Here is a 20,427-nt window from a genome sequence, read left to right on the forward strand (position 1 = left end):
CGTGTAGTTCTGGGCTGATCCCTCACCTTCCTCATCATCATTGATGCCCCACGAGGTGAGATCTTGCATGGAGCCCCAGACCGAGGGTGATTGACCGTCATCTTGAACTTCTTCCATTTTCGAATAATTGCGCCAACAGTTGCTGCCTTCTCACCAAGCTGCTTGCCTATTGTCCTGTAGCCCACCCAGCAGGTCTACATTTTTTTCCCTGATGTCCTTACACAGCTCTCTGGTCTTGGCCATTGTGGAGAGGTTGGAGTCTGTTTGATTGAGTGTGTGGACAGGTGTTTTTATACAGGTAACGAGTTCAAACAGGTGCAGTTAATACAGGTAATGAGTGGAGAACAGGAGGGCTTCTTAAAGAAAAACTAACAGGTCTGTGAGAGCCAGAATTCTTACTGGTTGGTAGGTGATCAAATAGTTATGTCATGCAATAAAATGCAAATGAATTACTTAAAAATCATACAATGTGATTTTCTGGATTTTTGTTTTAGATTCCGTCTCTCACAGTTGAAGTGTACCTATGATACAAATAACAGACCTCTACATGCTTTGTAAGTAGGAAAACCTGCAAAATCGTCAGTGTATCAAATACTTGTTCTCCCCACTGTACATATAGGTAAGGATAAAGTAAGTAGGCAACAGGACAGATAATAAATGAATGAAGAGAGTTAGTGCGAAAAGGGTCATGATTAAACCATCAACGCTGAACTATCAATCAACTCTTTCCCATTGTACGACCATGAAGAGAATGTGCGTTGTTCATGCTCAAATTACACTGTCAATCAGATGAGACAAGAATACCAGACCATCTAACACTTGATATATTGTACATGCCAGTGAATGAGGCACTATAGAGCACCTCAGTGAGACAATTAGATTAGCCTTGTTCAGTGAGCACCATTTTTCATGGCCAAATGTACAGTAAACCATGTACAGTATCAGGATCACTGATTCATGACAGGAAGGAAGCTATGTCTGTAACATTAATTGGTTGCTACTTAAAGTCCCCAGGACATTCACAGTATTAGGCAAGACTGCCTTCTCTTCTTGTGCACCAGATGCATGGAATAATCCACAATCCATGCTTCATCTAGATATCTTAGTGCTACTGAATTCATTTAAATATTGATGGGAGACTCTGTTACGGAGGAGGGTAAATGCTTTTTTTTAGGCTGGATCATGTTGTGTTGTATTGTATTGTTGTATGTTTTAATTGTGTAATGTATTGATTATTACTGCCTTCTTGTCCAGGTCTCCCTTGAAAAAGAGACTCTAGGTCTCAAAGGGCTTTTCCTGGTTAAATAAAGGTTAAATAAACATTTCAAAAATGACCCTCCAGTCACAGGTAAAGTATACTGTTGATATAGAGGTTAGTACAGTAAAGATACATTTGGGTGAGGATGGCATTGTTAAACAAGTAAGAGATATTGGCCAGAATGGCCACTTCTAAAAGGATGACTGGTGGAAGTCTTATTTAGTCATGTCAGAAAGGGGGTGAGAGTCGGGATGTTGTTGTGTAGAAAACACCAGTAAATTATGCTGGTAGCATCTTTAAAAAACACCACAGTGTCATTTCAGGAAGCCCCTGGGAGGACATTAAAAGGAGAATGCCCTGTGCCCCGTAACCTGGAATCATCCGGGAATTTGGATAAAAGCTGGGAAAGCTGTAGAAATCAGACTCACAGTGTTATGCTGATGAAGGAGGACCCAAAAGCGACGTAATAGAAACAGAGTCTTTATTCCAGTCTTAGACAAAAACGATACTCCTGATATATCTAAGGTAAAAACAAAACAGGAAAACTGAAATCCTCTCGTCAGTAGAGATGAACGACTGGAGACGCGACCACTAGACACCTGCTCACATGCAGCATCTGATGAAGGCAAAAACACGACAGGGCGGAACAAGGACACTGAACAGCAAACATCAAACAAGAATCCGACAAGGACTGAAGCGGAAAACAGAGCAAGAAATAGGAACTCTAATGAGGGCAAAAATAGGGGACAGGTGTGAAAGAGTAAATGAGGTCGTTAGGAGAATGAGAAACAGCTGGGAGCAGGAACGGAACGATAGAGAGAGAGCGGGAGAGGGAGAAAGGGAGGAGGAGAGAGAAGGATAGAAAAGAGGGAAAGAACCTAATAAGACCAGCAGAGGGAAGCACAGGGACAAGACATGATGATCAAAAACATGACAGTACCCCCCCACTCACCGAGCGCCTCCTGGCGCACTCGAGGAGGAACCCTGGCGGCAACGAAGGAAATCATCAATCAACGAACGGTCCAGCACATCCCGAGATGGAACCCAACTCCTCTCCTCAGGACCGTAACCCTCCCAATCCACTAAATACTGGTGACCACGTCCCCGAGAACGCATGTCCATGATCTTCCGTACCTTGTAAATAGGTGCGCCCTCGACAAGGACGGGAGGGGGGGAGGGAAGACGAACGGGAGCGCGAAGAAAAGGCTTGACACAAGAGACATGGAAAACAGGGTGGACGCGACGAAGATGTCGCGGAAGAAGCAGTCGCACAGCGACAGGATTGACGACCTGAGAGACACGGAACGGACCAATGAACCGCGGAGTCAACTTGCGAGAAGCTGTCGTAAGGGGAAGGTTACGAGTGGAAAGCCACACTCTCTGACCGCGACAATACCTAGGACTCTTAATCCTACGTTTATTGGCGGCTCTCACAGTCTGCGCCCTGTAACGGCAAAGTGCAGACCTGACCCTCCTCCAAGTGCGCTCACAACGTTGGACAAAAGCCTGAGCGGAGGGAACGCTGGACTCGGCGAGCTGGGACGAGAACAGAGGAGGCTGGTAACCAAGACTACTCTGAAACGGAGATAGCCCGGTAGCAGACGAAGGAAGCGAGTTGTGAGCGTACTCAGCCCAGGGGAGCTGTTCTGCCCAAGACGCAGGGTTTCGAAACGAAAGGCTGCGTAAAATGCGACCAATCGACTGATTGGCCCTTTCTGCTTGACCGTTAGACTGGGGATGAAATCCGGAAGAGAGACTGACGGAAGCACCAATCAAACGACAGAACTCCCTCCAAAACTGTGACGTGAATTGCGGACCTCTGTCTGAAACGGCGTCTAACGGGAGGCCATGAATTCTGAACACATTCTCAATGATGATTTGTGCCGTCTCCTTAGCGGAAGGAAGCTTAGCGAGGGGAATGAAATGTGCCGCCTTAGAGAACCTATCGATAACCGTAAGAATCACAGTCTTCCCCGCAGACGAAGGCAGACCGGTAATAAAGTCTAAGGCGATGTGAGACCATGGTCGAGAAGGAATGGGAAGCGGTCTGAGACGACCGGCAGGAGGAGAGTTACCTGACTTAGTCTGCGCGCAGTCCGAACAAGCAGCCACGAAACGGCGCGTGTCCCGCTCCTGAGTAGGCCACCAAAACCGCTGGCGAATAGAAGCAAGCGTACCCCGAACGCCGGGGTGGCCAGCTAACTTGGCAGAATGAGCCCACTGAAGAACAGCCAGACGAGTAGAGACAGGAACAAACAGAAGGTTACTAGGACAAGCGCGCGGCGACGCAGTGTGAGTGAGTGCTTGCTTTACCTGTCTCTCAATTCCCCAGACAGTCAACCCGACAACACGCCCTTCAGGAAGAATCCCCTCGGGGTCGGTAGAAACCACAGAAGAACTAAAGAGACGGGATAAGGCATCAGGCTTGGTGTTCTTATTCCCCGGGCGATAGGAAATCACGAACTCGAAACGAGCGAAAAACAACGCCCAACGAGCTTGACGTGCATTAAGTCGTTTGGCAGAACGGATGTACTCAAGGTTCTTATGGTCAGTCCAAACGACAAAAGGAACGGTCGCCCCCTCCAACCACTGTCGCCATTCGCCTATGGCTAAGCGGATAGCGAGCAGTTCGCGGTTACCCACATCATAGTTGCGTTCCGATGGCGACAGGCGATGAGAAAAGTAAGCGCAAGGATGAACCTTATCGTCAGACTGGAAGCGCTGGGACAGAATGGCTCCCACGCCCACCTCTGAAGCGTCAACCTCGACAATGAATTGTTTAGTGACGTCAGGAGTAACAAGGATAGGGGCGGATGTAAAACGCTTCTTGAGGAGATCAAAAGCTCCCTGGGCGGAACCGGACCACTTAAAGCAAGTCTTGACAGAAGTCAGAGCTGTGAGAGGGGCAGCCACTTGACCGAAATTACGAATGAAACGCCGATAGAAATTAGCGAAACCGAGAAAGCGCTGCAACTCGACACGTGACTTAGGAACAGGCCAATCGCTGACAGCCTGGACCTTAGCGGGATCCATCTGAATGCCTTCAGCGGAAATAACAGAACCGAGAAAAGTGACAGAGGAGACATGAAAGGCGCACTTCTCAGCCTTCACGTAGAGACAATTCTCTAAAAGGCGCTGGAGTACACGTCGAACGTGCTGAACATGAATCTCGAGTGACGGTGAAAAAATCAGGATATCGTCAAGGTAAACAAAAACAAAGATGTTCAGCATGTCTCTCAGTACATCATTAACTAATGCCTGAAAGACAGCTGGAGCATTAGAGAGACCGAACGGCAGAACCCGGTATTCAAAATGCCCTAACGGAGTGTTAAACGCCGTTTTCCACTCGTCCCCCTCTCTGATGCGTACGAGATGGTAAGCGTTACGAAGGTCCAACTTAGTAAAGAACCTGGCTCCCTGCAGCATCTCGAAGGCTGACGACATAAGGGGAAGCGGATAACGATTCTTAACCGTTATGTCATTCAGCCCTCGATAATCCACGCAGGGGCGCAGAGTACCGTCCTTCTTCTTAACAAAGAAAAACCCCGCTCCGGCGGGAGAGGAAGAAGGCACCACAGTACCGGCGTCGAGAGAAACAGACAGATAATCCTCGAGAGCCTTACGTTCGGGAGCCGACAGAGAGAATAGTCTACCCCGAGGAGGAGTGGTCCCCGGAAGGAGATCAATACAACAATCATACGACCGGTGAGGAGGAAGAGAGCTGGCTCTGGACCGACTGAAGACCGTGCGTAGATCATGATATTCCTCCGGCACTCCTGTCAAATCACCAGGTTCCTCCTGAGTAGAGGGGACAGAAGAAACAGGAGGTATAGCAGACATTAAACACTTCACATGACAAGAAACATTCCAGGATAGGATAGAATTACTAGACCAATTAATAGAAGGATTATGACATACTAGCCAGGGATGACCCAAAACAACAGGTGTAAAAGGTGAACGAAAAATCAAAAAGGAAATGGTCTCACTGTGGTTACCAGATACTGTGAGGGTTAAAGGTAGTGTCTCACATCTGATACTGGGGAGAGAACTACCATCTAAGGCGAACATGGGCGTGGGCCTCCCTAACTGTCTGAGAGGAATCTCATGTTTCCGAGCCCATGCTTCGTCCATAAAACAACCCTCAGCCCCAGAGTCTATCAAGGCACTGCAGGAAGCAGCCGAACCGGTCCAGCGTAGATGGACCGACAAGGTAGTACAGGATCTTGATGGAGAGACCTGAGTAGTAGCGCTCACCAGTAGCCCTCCGCTTACTGATGAGCTCTGGCTTTTACTGGACATGATATGACAAAATGTCCAGCAGAACCGCAATAGAGACAAAGGCGGTTGGTGATTCTCCGTTCCCTCTCCTTAGTCGAGATGCGAATACCTCCCAGCTGCATGGGCTCAGTCTCTGAGCTGATGGGAGAAGATGGTTGAGATGCGGAGAGAGGAAACACCGTTAACGCGAGCTCTCTTCCACGAGCTCGGTGACGAAGATCTACCCGTCGTTCTATGCGGATGGCGAGTGCAATCAAAGAGTCCACGCTGGAAGGAACCTCCCGGGAGAGAATCTCATCCTTAACCTCAGCGTGAAGTCCCTCCAGAAAACGAGCGAGCAACGCCGGCTCGTTCCAGTCACTGGATGCAGCAAGAGTGCGAAACTCTATAGAGTAATCCGTTATGGATCGATCACCTTGACATAGGGAAGCCAGGACCCTGGAAGCCTCCTTCCCAAAAACAGAACGATCAAAAACGCGTATCATCTCCTCCTTAAAGTTCTGATAAACGTTAGAACACTCAGCCCTTGCCTCCCAGATAGCTGTGCCCCACTCCCGAGCCCGACCAGTCAGGAGCGATATGACGTAAGCGATCCGAGCTCTCTCTCCTGAGTATGTGTTGGGCTGGAGAGAGAACACAATATCACACTGGGTGAGAAAGGAGCGACACTCAGTGGGCTGCCCAGAGTAACAAGGTGGGTTATTAACCCTAGGTTCCGGAGACTTGGAAGACCAGGAAGTAGCTGGTGGCACGAGACGAAGACTCTGAAACTGTCCTGAGAGATCGGAGACATGAGCGGCCAGGGTCTCAACGGCATGACGAGCAGCAGACAATTCCTGCTCGTGTCTACCGAGCATTTCTCCCTGGATCTCAATGGCAGTCTTGCGAGAATCCGTAGTCGCTGGGTCCATTCTTGGTCGGATTCTTCTGTTATGCTGATGAAGGAGGACCCAAAAGCGACGTAATAGAAACAGAGTCTTTATTCCAGTCTTAGACAAAAACGATACTCCTGATATATCTAAGGTAAAAACAAAACAGGAAAACTGAAATCCTCTCGTCAGTAGAGATGAACGACTGGAGACGCGACCACTAGACACCTGCTCACATGCAGCATCTGATGAAGGCAAAAACACGACAGGGCGGAACAAGGACACTGAACAGCAAACATCAAACAAGAATCCGACAAGGACTGAAGCGGAAAACAGAGCAAGAAATAGGAACTCTAATGAGGGCAAAAATAGGGGACAGGTGTGAAAGAGTAAATGAGGTCGTTAGGAGAATGAGAAACAGCTGGGAGCAGGAACGGAACGATAGAGAGAGAGCGGGAGAGGGAGAAAGGGAGGAGGAGAGAGAAGGATAGAAAAGAGGGAAAGAACCTAATAAGACCAGCAGAGGGAAGCACAGGGACAAGACATGATGATCAAAAACATGACACACAGTTTGTAATAGGGGACATAAATCCCATGGCCCATCTGGTCTGGTCTGCCCCCTCCACAGACTGACCAGCCCTCTTATGGAGCTTCACTTCCCTTTGTCCAAAACTCCTCCCTTCTGGGAGCAAAGCCACGGTGAGCCCTGGAGCTTTCTCTGCACTTATTAATTCATGTTTGGGAAAACTGTACAGTACTTGTAATACTTAAACAGTTCAACATGGAAACAAAAAAACAGATTTACTTAAAAAATATATTTATTTTTGGACAGGAGGTATTGCTGCATGCATTGCATCCGAAATGTGAGAATGCACAGAATGCCATAGATATGTAACACTTGCGAGAGAGTCATTTTTGTAAAAAATATAAGGTGTATGTCATTATTTATTTGTACCATTTAATTGTCTGTGATATCTGAAGGATCTGCACAGGTTTGTGCTACTGACAGTTATACAAGTTGAACGAAGTGTAATGTAGAGAAAGTGACAGTTATACAAGTTGAAAGAAGTGTAATGTAGAGAAAGTGACAGTTAGACAAGTTGAAAGAAGTGTAATGTAGAGAAAGTGACAGTTAGACAAGCTGAAAGAAGTGTAATGTAGAGAAAGTGACAGTTAGACAAGTTGAAAGAAGTGTAATGTAGAGAAAGTGACAGTTAGACAAGTTGAAAGAAGTGTAATGTAGAGAAAGTGACAGTTAGACAAGTTGAAAGAAGTGTAATGTAGAGAAAGTGACAGTTAGACAAGCTGAAAGAAGTGTAATGTAGAGAAAGTGACAGTTAGACAAGTTGAACGAAGTGTAATGTAGAGAAAGTGACAGTGGTAGATTAATAGATCCTCCTCAAAAAAGTTTAAAACCATTATCATTGAAAAACTCTTAGCTAGGCAGATTTGAGCTTTGTTGCATTCATATATTTGCAAGATCATAAGCCTGAACGTCTAAAGGAAATGTACTCTCATCACGTCCATCTATATGGGACACAAACATGCTAAATCAATGAAGTAGTACTGTCCCCTTTTCACACGCTTGAAACATCCCTGCCATCCCCAAATACACAAGAGTAATCCAATCACGTCGATGTTATTTCTTTAGGGCTCACTAGGTGGCAAAGAACAAGAGTCAATTGTGAAGCTTCAGATCTAAGCACCACATGACGTCACAGACCAAGAGAATAAACAGAATCACATTGAACCATTCAAGTCACATTTCTGCTATAAATAACTACAACGATTTTTGCTTCTAGAAGCTGAAAGGTCCAATTGAAATACAAAATAAATGGTGCATATATAGTTTGTTTTGTATGGCTGCCTTTGTGTAGAAGCTCGGCTCCACTATTAGAATCCCTGCTGATAGAATGCCTCCAAGTATTTGGCATTGGGCCATCTAGATAACATGCGATACATCCAAACTCTGATCCTCAGCTTGTGAGCCTGCCTACCCAGTAATCTACCATTACACTCAGAGCTGACTCCCAAAAAATAAGAGCATCTGAGTAATTTCACACAAAAGGCCAGGTGTTAAGGGATCCTTAGTAGCTGTCTGGCGCCAATTCTGTATCCATCAGGACACCCCAGAAAGCTTGGTGAAGCAGGTTTTATGTTTATAGAACAGTGATTTGACCTGGACAGGGGAGAGATCCTGCCTGTCCTTTACCTCTTCCATCTCCGGTCCTTTAGGAGACTGCTGGTGGTCCCCATACTGCAGGGGATGACATAAGGGTTGTGTCTGTGTCTGTATGAGAGGCTGTGGCAGAGGGGGGCTCACATTGTGATTGTGGAAACTAATCACGGAAAGAGGGTGGTTGTGAATGGGCGCTGAGGTCAGAACGGCCCCTGCAGGTGTGACATGGCTCTCACAGCTACAGGTGTTGTGCTCGGTGTGGAGGTCGAAGCTGAGGCAGTTGGCCTTAACCCTCACTGAGCCACAGACGCTGTTGTGGGTGGAGGTGCGAGTGCTGCCACCACTCTCAAACAGCTGCCGGCGGTGGAGGCCCAGGAAGTGGCGGCGGATGATCCTCCTGAAGGTGTGACGGAACTCCCGGATGCGGTATGCATAGATGAAGGGGTTGACCACCGAGTTGCCGTGGGAGAGGATGATGGCCACGTATATGATCCAGAGGGGTGGGCGGGCACACTGAGGGCAGAACAGGGTGAAGCAGTTGATGATGTGCAGCGGCAGCCAGCAGATGGCAAACAGGCCCACGATGATGGCCAGCGACTTGGCCGCCTGGACCTCCTTCTGCAGGGTGGAGTGGGACTTCCCCCCGTGGACAGCCTTCAGTTCTATGAGCTTCAGCTGATGCCGAGCTGCCATGAAGATCCGCAGGTAGATGACCAGCATGAGCAGCAGAGGCATCAGCACACAGGCAAAGAAGTTAAAGTAGACCATGTAGTCCATGACAACCACCTCTTCAAACAGACACTCCATCAGGCCTGGGGAGCAGGTGCTGTTGGGGCGCTCAGTGGACTTATTCCAGCCCAACATTGGAGTCAGGCCGATGATGATGGACAGCACCCAGCAGACAGCAATGATCCCCTTGGCACGCTGGCCCGTCACCAGGCTATTGTACCTGTTGGAACAAAAAATATATGGACTCTGTTAGTAAAACACACAATCTCTGGGGTTTTTTCCCTCCCCAATTAGTAGTTATAGTCTTGTCCCATCGCTGCAACTCCCCTACGGACTCAGGAGAGGCGAAGGTTGAGAGCCATGCGAAACACAAGCCGCATTGCTTCTTGACACAATGCTCGATTAACCCGTAAGCCAGCCGCACCAATGTGTCGGAGGAAACACTGTCGAGCTGGTGACCGAAGTCAGCTTGCAGGCGCCCGGCTCGCCACAAGGAGTTACTAGAGAGCAATGGGACAAGGAAATCCCAGCTGGCCAAACCATCTCCTAACCTGGACAACACTGGGCCAATTGTGTGCCGCCTCATGGGTCTCCCGGTTACGGCTGGCTGTGACACAGCCTGGGATCGAACCAGGGTCTGTAGTGATGACTTAGACCACTGTGCCACTCTGGAGGCAAACATACTCTGTTGGCTTGGGGAGCATGAGTTGTCTCTCTGGAGGGTTAGATTCTCCCAGAGGTTAAGGGATAGTGAGTTAAATAATAAACATTATAATAGGCATATCATTCACACACTCTTTTTTTATGGGAAAACATCTCGTTTAAGTAATAAAATAGATGCTTAAAAACAAAATGTTAGCATTTGGAAGGAACGTCTATTTCGAGTGTGTCTGTCAGTCAGTGTGAGAGAACAGCTAAGCTATTTGGCCTATTTCTGCCACATTCTCAAGATGTTAAAGTTCAAAGGTTAGCTATGAGAGATGCAGGAACACAGCCCTAAACTCAGAACAACAAACTATCTTGGATGCAATAAGTCTGCACACACTATCAAAAAAGTGTATAAGTAATTACTGATTATTAATTCATTTCAAGGCATAATGTAATTTATATTCGTTTAATAAACAAGTTGTTTAAACGGCTAACGTTTTTGACATGTGTATAGTTCTGAAGAGGGGTCATGGTCTGTATAAACTCGTAGTCAAAGGAGATTCCACTTATGTCTGGATCCACTGAGGAAATCAAAAAAGCTCATCTGGCCATTTGGGCTAAAGATTTCAAGTTCATTCAAAAATAGCACGGTCCTCTGCTGCTCTATTCTGAAAATAACTCTCACAGGTTTTAAGATTTACTTCAGATTTTTTTTTGCTATTTGCTACTGGCATGAAAACTACACAATGTTCCTGCAACCCGGGTATGCAAATCAATCAATAACACTATACAACCTCATAGGGTACATTGAAAATCTTTACAAAGCTTAATGTCTAACCGCTTTGTCCGTACTTGGGTCTGAACTCTCAGAGAGGAAAGCAGCATGACGGCAGCAACATGTTAGCACATTCTCTGTTACGTTCATACAATGTTGAACTGACCTGAGAGGTATCGTGATAGCGATGTAGCGGTCTATGGCGATGGCCAGCAGGCTGAAGATGGAGCTCTGGGTGAGCACCAGCACAAAGCAAGCAATGAAGAGGCAGCCATAGAAGTTGGAGCAGAAGCCTGTGCTGATGACGATGGCGAAGGGGATACCCAGCACTCCCACAGCAATGTCTGCCATCGCCAGGGACACCACAAAGAAGTTGGTGATGTTCTGCAGGTTGCTGTTGAGGCAGACGGCCCAGCAGACCAGCACATTGCCCAGCACGGATAGTATGGCGATCAGCAGTTCCAGCACAATGTAGATGACAGAGGAAGCATCGTTCAGCATGGTGAGAGGAGCAGCGAGGTCACTGAGGAGGAAGGAGGACCACTCTCCTCAAGGTCCATAGCTGCAGGCTGGTAGCGGTGGCCTGACCCTGTAGGGCTTAACTCACTGCCTGGGACTAGGGCTGAGCTCTCCAAACACTGAGACCACTTCACCTTAAAGCCTCTTAGAAGTCCCACAGTTGGTGGTCAGAGAAGCAGACCAACCTTCTGTTATCGTATCCGTTGTCCTGTCTGGTGCTCTCCTCTCAAGTTCTTCACTGTTGCACAATTTAGCATGAAACTCCAATGGGGCTGAGACTGAGCCAGGAAGTGATCACAAGTGTCATACTGCTGCAGATAAAGGGAAGAAAGAGTGAATAAAGTGGAAGTGCTGAATGCCGAAACAGGAAATGACTGCAGAAAATACCAATGAATATTACAATGATCATTTCCATCAAATATTAACCACGCTTCAAGTCAAACAATAAATCTGACGGTGTATTATTTGACATGATACACTGGAATTTCCAATGTAGCAAGTAAAATACACTGTAAAGTAACAATTTCAGTGTTTACTTTACATTACTGTACTGTATTCCCCATAAAACTGCTGTTCATCATCATTCATACTCGATCCAAAACCAACATCAAGATCTGAAATAGTCCCCCCACTAAAGTACCTGGGCAACTGCAGTGTTCATGTTAACACATGATAACTGGCTTCCCACCAATTCTTCTTTACCCCATTACCAACAGTCACTGAACTGTAAACCAGGGGGCAGGGGAAATATAACCAGCGTCAGAATGACACGATGGAGTTATGGAGCTACTATCCCAGTGAGTTAAATGTCAGCTGTACCAGAGCGAGGAAACAATATGCTTCAGGGACCGGAATGTTCTATATGTCCCCATGAGATTGCCCAACCCCTGCCTGATAAGGGGAGAGGAGTCTTGAGGACGTCCAGAGAAAGATTCACTAAATGAGGTTATGAGAACACCAAATTAATAATTTCGATTTTGTTAGATGGGTGTCGTCATGCTCAAGACAAAAAAAGAAAAACAATTCAAGTAGTGCAGAATGTAATTTGAGAATACAGCAGGCATAATATACACTCAACAATTTTTTTTAAATTAGGTCTAATTTGTCAATCAACTGCGCAACACTGAACACTGAATTCAGTGTTGCGCAGAGGTCACTGCGCAACACTGAATTCCCTGGAATTGTATGTGAGAGTGAAGAGGTTTCCAAGCTCCTTCCGTACAGAACTCTCATCATGTTTATGGAGGAGAATTCCCACGGTGAAGCCAAGGATGTTTTTGAAGGTTACTCATTGTTTCAGGAGATAGCAGCTGTGCTGGAACTGAAAGGCCTTTGCTCTCAGAAACATTTCCCTTTTGGTGGGACTGAGTTTTTTTTGTTTCCAGACCGATCTCAGTCACTGTGTAAGTTTCCATACTGTTTAACCTTTATCACACACATACAGTATAAGGCGCAAAAAGAGGCAGTTGCAAATTGTGTCAGTCTTTGACCACATGTAACCCAACAGTGACAGATCTAATAGTCATAGGGTAGTCCTCTGTTGGAAAACCCCTTTGACAATGTAGAAAGCCTAATATGGCTACATTTCTATACTGCATGTGAGAAAGGACGAGGCATAATTATGTTCACCATCACACAGACCTAGTCACAAGTGAAGGTGCAAAGTGGTACATTTAATATAAAGGTTACAACTGGATTAGAAGTGATATCTCAATGTGAACAGTATGTGTGACCCTGTCCCAGTCACCTTACAACAGCTAGGTAATAACACTGTATTTCAGTTGTCCTCTTTGACAGCACTTGAGGGGCATGAATAGTCAATCATGTTAAATACATTTATATTCCATCCTGAAATGTTTCTCAACAGTTGTAGCCAACAAGAGTTCTGACAGTATTCTGCTCAACAGTTGGTCCTGGTGGTTGGATGTAAACCAAAGGGGTGTATTCAAAGTGCATTGATATCTCAATTGAAAGGTACTATATGTTTCAGATTGACACAAATGTAAAGGAATTCAAATAATGTCCATGAATACAAACCAACTGAGCATACAGGGCCTTAATAAGTGCACATAAACAGCTTAATGTATAACTGTTTACCCAGATAGCACTTTAGTAGATTACCTGGAGAAGTAAAATCATCGTGGTAAAACCTGCTACATCCTGTTCACATGTGGAAACCTATACCTGGCAAACCCATAAACATTATCCTTACCAGAAAGTGACAGTATTGTTACCTAGCTCTCTCGCCTCTCTCCTGTAACTCCATCAAAAGAGGGAGTACACCAGAACATACAAGATAATCTGTGTAAATACAATGTCTAGAAATCCATAAAGTAATTCCAAAGACTCCCCAAAATGTCCCGAGCACAATTGTCCATAAAAAAAACTTGGCATAGGCTACTGTCCAGTTTCTGTATACCTGGCTGAAAATGATTTTGATCGCACCAGGATCAATAACTGTTGCATAAACTTTCAAAATATTTAATTAGGCTATTCATTAATTTGATTTAAATAAAATACTCTAAATAGAAATACAAACCCTTGGACTTCTATCTAATGCTATTCTAATCCTATTTCAATTTCTAAAAAACGTACCTTTTCAATGTATCGCTCGACGTGTCTTATTCCAAATGAATCGCAACCTAATAGAAATAGTTTGCATCATGTCAATAAACATCGCTCGAATAAAATAATTAATATTATAGGCATACGTTTTAAGTGGCGTCAGATAGAACGCGCTTTGTAAAGGATCATAGCCGAGGAACGTAATTTGATAGGCAATTTGTGCGCTACCACTGTTTGACTACTGATGCTTAAACCGATTCTCTTCAGTTCAATATCGCACAGGCGGACCAGACTGACACGTGACCCCAGCAGCACAACATAGGATGATAGCCAAATGCTTTTGGGAACTTGGGCAGAAAATGTTTACATCAATCAACTGAGGCAAAGAAGACAATCTCGGAGTTTATTTCAATAGGATTTATTTTTCACAAAAGCATGTGTAAGGTGTTAATTTACGCTGTCATTTGAGATTTTCTGTTTCAGAAAAACATTAGACTACTGTTCAATAGGCCTAAATAGCCTATTCAATAAATAAATGATGAAACTTTGAAGAAAAACATTATTGTTCCAATAAATGTTTAAGACAATTGTGCAGTGAATGTTCTACATTTAAATGTGCGGGTTAAAGGCGCATCATGCAGCATTTGCAGTGATATGGCCTCTGAAGAATTCAGTGCATTCATACTTCTTGCGCTAAGCCAGAGCTGTTGAGCAGAGCTGTTGTGAAGGAAGTTGTCAACGAAGTGAGTTTGTGTTTATACAGGACCAGCTGCTCTCACCTACCGTCAACCAATCATGTCAATGTAGACCTATAAGGTGCCCTCCGCATTGTTACAACATTTGGGAGGCGCATGGCAATTCGGTATGGAGCTCAATTTGGCCTCTGCATGCACCCAGAGGCTCTGCGTCACACATATGGAGTCTCCTATCGCATTTTCAGATCAAGCATGAATTTACTTTTAGGGTAGGCTGCAGGCCATCACTTCATCGAATATAGTCTGGCGTTGTAGATGGGTTAAAGCCAATTTATGCTTGATCTGAAAATATGGTTGGAGGCTCCATCTCAAAGTAAATGCTGTATGGCCACTGCAGAAAACCAGATATACCATGCATTGCGTTAAATTAGCAACTGGTGGTGAGTTCAGGTGAACAAACAGCTGACCCGCACAACCCTAACATAGAAAAAAAAAGTTTGTGCTGATTTGTTATTCAGAATAAAACACATGGAAGGGAAAGCATTGTGATTGAGCTCTTCATCTGGTATACACTGTAAAACCTATCTTCCCATCTGGTAATATTTGCCATGTTAGTAATAGACTTTACAGGCTATGGACTTCATCTTTGACATTAGAACAGATATTATCCCAAGATTTGGGAATGAGATCACTGGCTAAAGTTCACATTTGAGTGTGCATATGGAAATATTCAGGTCTTAAATCAGAATATTTTTTAATCTCCATATTATCCTCTTGACTTGGGTTGTATTGTGTGCAAACTAAAATAATACACCATTACTGAGGGGTTCACTTTGATATGAATCCTGTCTTTACAATAAAATATACTTTTTTTTGTTAAAACCTTCAAATCATTATCTGTTCAACAGTTACCAAACAGTTCATAGAGACACAGCTTATTTGGGTGAATCTGGGTCTTATCGCATCATTCCACTGAACAAAAATACAGAAATACTCCTGAGCAGCATGCCAATGGCATTCTCCCTCAAAACTTGACATCTGTTGTGTGACAACGGCACATTTTAGAGTGGCCCAAGGTGCACCTGTGTAATGATCATGCTGTTTAACCTGCTTCTTGAAAAATGGGACCAACACTTTACATGTTGCGTTTATATTTTTGTTCAGTATATATATCGCTCTTTATCAGAACAAAGGCTGCTGCTGTATTCCAGATCCCACAGGCTAGCAGACTGAATTAAACACTTCATTCATCACAATCTAATTTGCTCTAAATTATCCCAGTAGTTTTAATATGCCCTAGCCCTACAGAGTAGAGTTAATATTAGTGTTGCCTGTTTCACAAGCAAGGAATGCTTTTTGTTTATCAGTGCCTTCATTAACTTCAGACCAGTAATCTGATAATACATTCAGTGCAACAGTTAAATCATAGCCTCTTACTCTATCAAAAGCAGGATATGACTGAATTAACCACATGGCAAATTAATTTATGTCTTCACAAAACATAACACATTCCTGTTGCAATGATTCTTTAATATTACTGGTCTGCAAAACAAAACAATATAAATACAGATAAGCCTTTTAATTTTTTGGCCTAATTGTTGATTATCATAATGTGCATTTGGCTTACTTCCCTACACCACACTCTTGATATTATCATTACCCAATCGACAGGATACATTTTGCTTCAAGATACTCCATTGGCAATTAATATAGTGGTAATCATGACTTAGAGACAGAATGAGACAAAAGGAAACATGGGTCTCTTGGCCTCCTTATTACCAAGTAAAACTCTGGCAAGAATGACATACATTTGTAGGCAAAAGGCACCATTAATAATAACCAAAAGAATGCAGCTTAGAAAAACTCAACCTTTCAAGTAAACAGAATTAACTTCTAACGGACCCGTAAAAATAAAAACATGCTTTAAGTTCTTTTCACATTTTTTTGTGATGTAGTGTAGAAAGAAACGGAAGACAATGCAGAGCGAAATACAGAAGCCATGGAAAATATGAGCAACTTATTGAATGAACTCAAGCAAACCAGACCAATGTTCTTCAGTGGTGATGATATGTCAAGATGGTATCATCCTGATATTTTAACACATTGTTTTATCTACTAGGCCAACTACATTCTGTCTACACTGTACAGTTGAGTAGAATGTTAGGGAAAGGTTTCAGTCCTCATAGACCACAACATGAAGGACCACTTATCAATACCAATGTCCATTGGAACATGATCAAGAGATTCCATTTTTAACACTTGGCAAGAAGGCGCAGAGAAGCTTCACATAATAGAATAATTGCAGACCAACTAGTGTTTGGATCCTATGCAAATCAAATTTAAGACCGGGTTGCAGTATAGCAATGGGAATCATAAATACATTAGTTAGAGTTGACATACTGTGCTCACTGTTCAATAGTAAATACCGTACATGATAATGATAATAATAACAGTCACAGCACATGCGCTCTCACAAATGAGTATTTATCCATACAAAGGACTACCAACACAACATTTAACCGCCCAGTCTTACTCGCCAACCACACTGATCGACACAAAAAAACCTAGCACTTGTGTTTCAAGTTGTGCTTTTGTCAAACACCATGCAGTGCACCTGTACAGCTGGGGGAAAGGTGGCTTGTCAGACAGACAGGTGCAAATGTGCTTTTAAACATATTCAGAAAAATGTTGTCCCTACAAAAGTTATGGTCACATGTGAGTGTGTTAGATCATAGCTGTAAGGGGGCCTAAGCCAAAATGGTACGCCAACGAGGGAGTATCAATTGCATACTGTACCATTCTGAAATGATACAGGAGTGTGGTTGGGACCACATGAAAGGCAAATCGTCATCATACATTATGAGTTTAGGAGAGACATCAGTGCAGCAGTGTGATGAAAAGTCATAGATTCACATTTTATGAAGTTTACATTAACATTTGTAACACTTGCATCACTACACTCCACGGTGGATTAAACCATGCTAATTAACCCACACAAACTTTAATAAGCAGAGGCTCAATAACATAACGCAGTCATTCTTCATTCCAAAATCTTTCTTGGTGACTATGTAAACTACATAGAATTGATTTACACATGATTAGTGTTAGTACAGCTTTATCAATAAAGTCAATTGGGTGGCAAGTGATAACACGAAGAAAGCTCAAATATAAAATGTACCTATGAGTTCCTTGTGCATTTCTTGTAGTTAGTATTTGCACCCCCCCCCCTCCCCCCCTCCTCATGTTAATTAAATGTTACTAGCAAGATGGAGTATATCAAGTTACAGAGTTAGGTTACACACACAATAACTTAGTCATTGTTGAGCTCAGAGTCTCTGATAACACAAAAATCTTACAGTTCAAGACAACTGGACTGTGACCAATCCTGGGAGTTTCAGTCTGCTGTTGGTGGAAGTAATGTGTCAAAACGAACAATGTGTTAATACATTTGGCTCCAGCAGCAAAACGGATGCATTCTGCATCTGACAAAAACTCTTCCCCTATCATGATTGATGACAACAACAAGAGAACATCCAACCCTGAGACTCAACATGCTGGGGAAACATTTACCACAATCAAATCACCAAGAGCTAGGACTTTTGGCAAGTCTAGCCCTTGACTTCACATAGATAGGACACTTGAGCAAATTACTTTTTTGGTTCAGGATTAAGACAGTTCTATTTGAGAAAACGATCACTGAAAGACATTGTGTTGGTTCTGTATAGCCCATTGTTTTCTATTAGTTGGTCTCTGTTAGCAAAACAAATTATGTTAACGTAGCAATGATGACTCTCCTAAAAATAGTCCAAAAGCACATTCAATTGTAACTTCAATCTTACAGGTGACCAAGAGAGCACCTGACAGCTTTTCCCTTATGATGTAGCTAGTGTTCATAGAACTGCAGAATCACTTCTAAAAAGCTTCACTTAGATTCCTCCAAAGATGCTTTGAAAGCATGGAGCATTGAAATGTTTCATTTAGCAATTTTTGCTCCAACCGTCTCTTAGTAAATCTCCAGCGATGTAAATCAAACAGGCACTTAATCCATAATAGAAGAGGCCCCTTCACAGTGTTCAATGGGTCAGGAAGACAACGGAGCAAAAAATGCCTTGTCTGATTTCCATAGAAAATGTGTCCCATGATTACTAGGGTGGACACACTGCACACTGGGTATGGTTTGACTTAAACATTTGGGATAACCACTTGGTTAGAAGAATCAAAGCCGGGTGCAAGGCACAAAGGCTGGGATAGTCTGTAGCATGTTCCCCAACTCTGGTCACGGAGAGTAGAGCTAGTAGGTCTGCAGGCTCTTATCGTAGATCAGATCATATTGGTTTAACCAGACAATCTGGACTGAGGATCACCTCAACTGGGTTATCCAGTAATGGATAAGAGTAAAAATAGCATCCCAAACAGAACAGGCCCTGAACAGGTGCTTGAAGTGCCCTTAGGCTGTGTTCATCACACTAAATGTGTCAGTGAAAAATGCTAGACTGTTCATCATAGAAATAACCATGATTAGCTTTAGGAAGTCAACAGTGAGCTTATTTGAACGTTTCTTATGGTGACTCAAACTAGAAGGCGTCTAGACGAGAGACAGAGCGGCCGGTGTGCGGCATGGCTGGGTGTTGGGGTGAAGGGTGGCTCAGTGAAGTGAGGCATAACAGCTGAGTTGAATGTCGAGTTGAAGTGTTGGAGGTGCGCTGAGGTCAGAGGAGCTAGCAGGCTGGACTGCAGGTTGTGCTTGCCATGTTGGGTGGAGAGATCACATCAGGTCTCAAAGTACTTGTAGATGGCTGTGACATAGGTCATCACACTCTGCCAGTCTGGTCTCTCAGTACTGGCCATCTCATTGAGGTCCTGCAAAACAGAGAATGTCACCAAGTTGAATAAACAGGGTCTTTGTCATTAAGCTACATCATGCCCAGACAAAAGGCTGTGCCATTTGTTCATCTTTGTATTATATATATCGAGATGTCGGTAAAACAAAAACAAAAAACGTGAAATAACATGCTGTTTGTCTAGGTCAGATTTCCACAGCCTGACTAGAATTAACTGTGGTCAGAAATGTGCTTTTGTGGCATAAATTCAGAAAATTAGAGCTTGCGGTTTCCATTTCCAGAATCTAACTGAACTCGTACAACAAATCTGTCAGTTTACAACTCACACAGAGCCAGCTTTATACCTAGCTATGGGTAGCAGCGATATACAGTGCATTCGAAAAGTATTCAGACCCCTTGAATTTGTTCCACATTTTGTTACGTTACAGCCTTATTCTAAAATAGTTTCAATCGTGTTTCCCCCCCCTCAACAATTTACACACCATACCCCATAATGACAAAACAAAAACTTGTTTTTAGAAAATGTGTCCAATGTAAAAAAACTTTAAAAAAAACTGAAATATCACATTTCCATAAGTATTCAGACACTTTACTCAGTACTTTGTTGAAGCACCTTTGGCAGCGATTACAGCCTCGATTCTTCTTGGGTGTGACGCTACAAGCTTGGCACACCTGTATTTGGGGAGTTTCTCCCATTCTTCTCTGCAGATTCTCTCAAGTGCTGTCAGGTTGGATGGGGAACGTCGCTGCATAGTTATTTTCAAGTCTCTCCAGAGATGTTCGATCGGGTTCAAGTCCAGGCTCTGGCTGGGACACTCAAGGACATTCAGAGACCAGCCACTCTACCATAAAGGCCTAATTGGTAGAGTGCTACAGAGATTGTTTCCTCACATTTCCACAGAGGAACTCTGGAGCTCTGTCAGAATGAACATTGGGTTCTTGGTTACCTCCCTGACCGAGCCTCCCCCGATTGCTCAGTTTGGCCGCGCGGCCAGCTCTAGGAAGAGTCTTGGTGGTTCCAAACTTCTTCCATTTAAGAATGATGGAGACCACTGCGTTCTTGGGGACCTG

At 44.0% G+C, this 20,427-nt stretch overlaps 2 protein-coding genes across 4 annotated transcripts in view; both read right to left on the reverse strand.

Annotated features, from left to right (window-relative positions):
- Positions 1-7,205: 7,205 nt before the first annotated feature.
- On the reverse strand, positions 7,206-14,063 carry LOC129826166 (adenosine receptor A2b-like). Its single transcript, XM_055886562.1, has 3 exons — positions 13,851-14,063; positions 10,903-11,566; positions 7,206-9,533 (listed from the first exon to the last, which is right to left on the reverse strand). Exons 2-3 carry the CDS (start codon positions 11,235-11,237, stop codon positions 8,525-8,527), a joined length of 1,344 nt encoding a protein of 447 aa, XP_055742537.1. The 5' UTR covers positions 11,238-11,566; positions 13,851-14,063; the 3' UTR covers positions 7,206-8,524.
- A 159-nt stretch (positions 14,064-14,222) lies between these two features.
- Positions 14,223-20,427, reverse strand: part of LOC129826167 (cytospin-A-like) — a 34,756-nt gene continuing 28,551 nt past the window's right edge. For all 3 annotated transcript variants that reach the window (XM_055886565.1, XM_055886563.1, XM_055886564.1), the window contains exon 16: positions 14,223-19,375. In XM_055886565.1, the coding sequence (XP_055742540.1) occupies positions 19,286-19,375 (90 nt within the window). In that variant the 3' untranslated portion in view covers positions 14,223-19,285. The remainder of the gene's footprint in view (positions 19,376-20,427) is intronic.

Source organism: Salvelinus fontinalis, chromosome 28, assembly GCF_029448725.1.
Source record: "Salvelinus fontinalis isolate EN_2023a chromosome 28, ASM2944872v1, whole genome shotgun sequence".
NCBI classification, from domain to species: Eukaryota; Metazoa; Chordata; class Actinopteri; order Salmoniformes; family Salmonidae; genus Salvelinus; species Salvelinus fontinalis.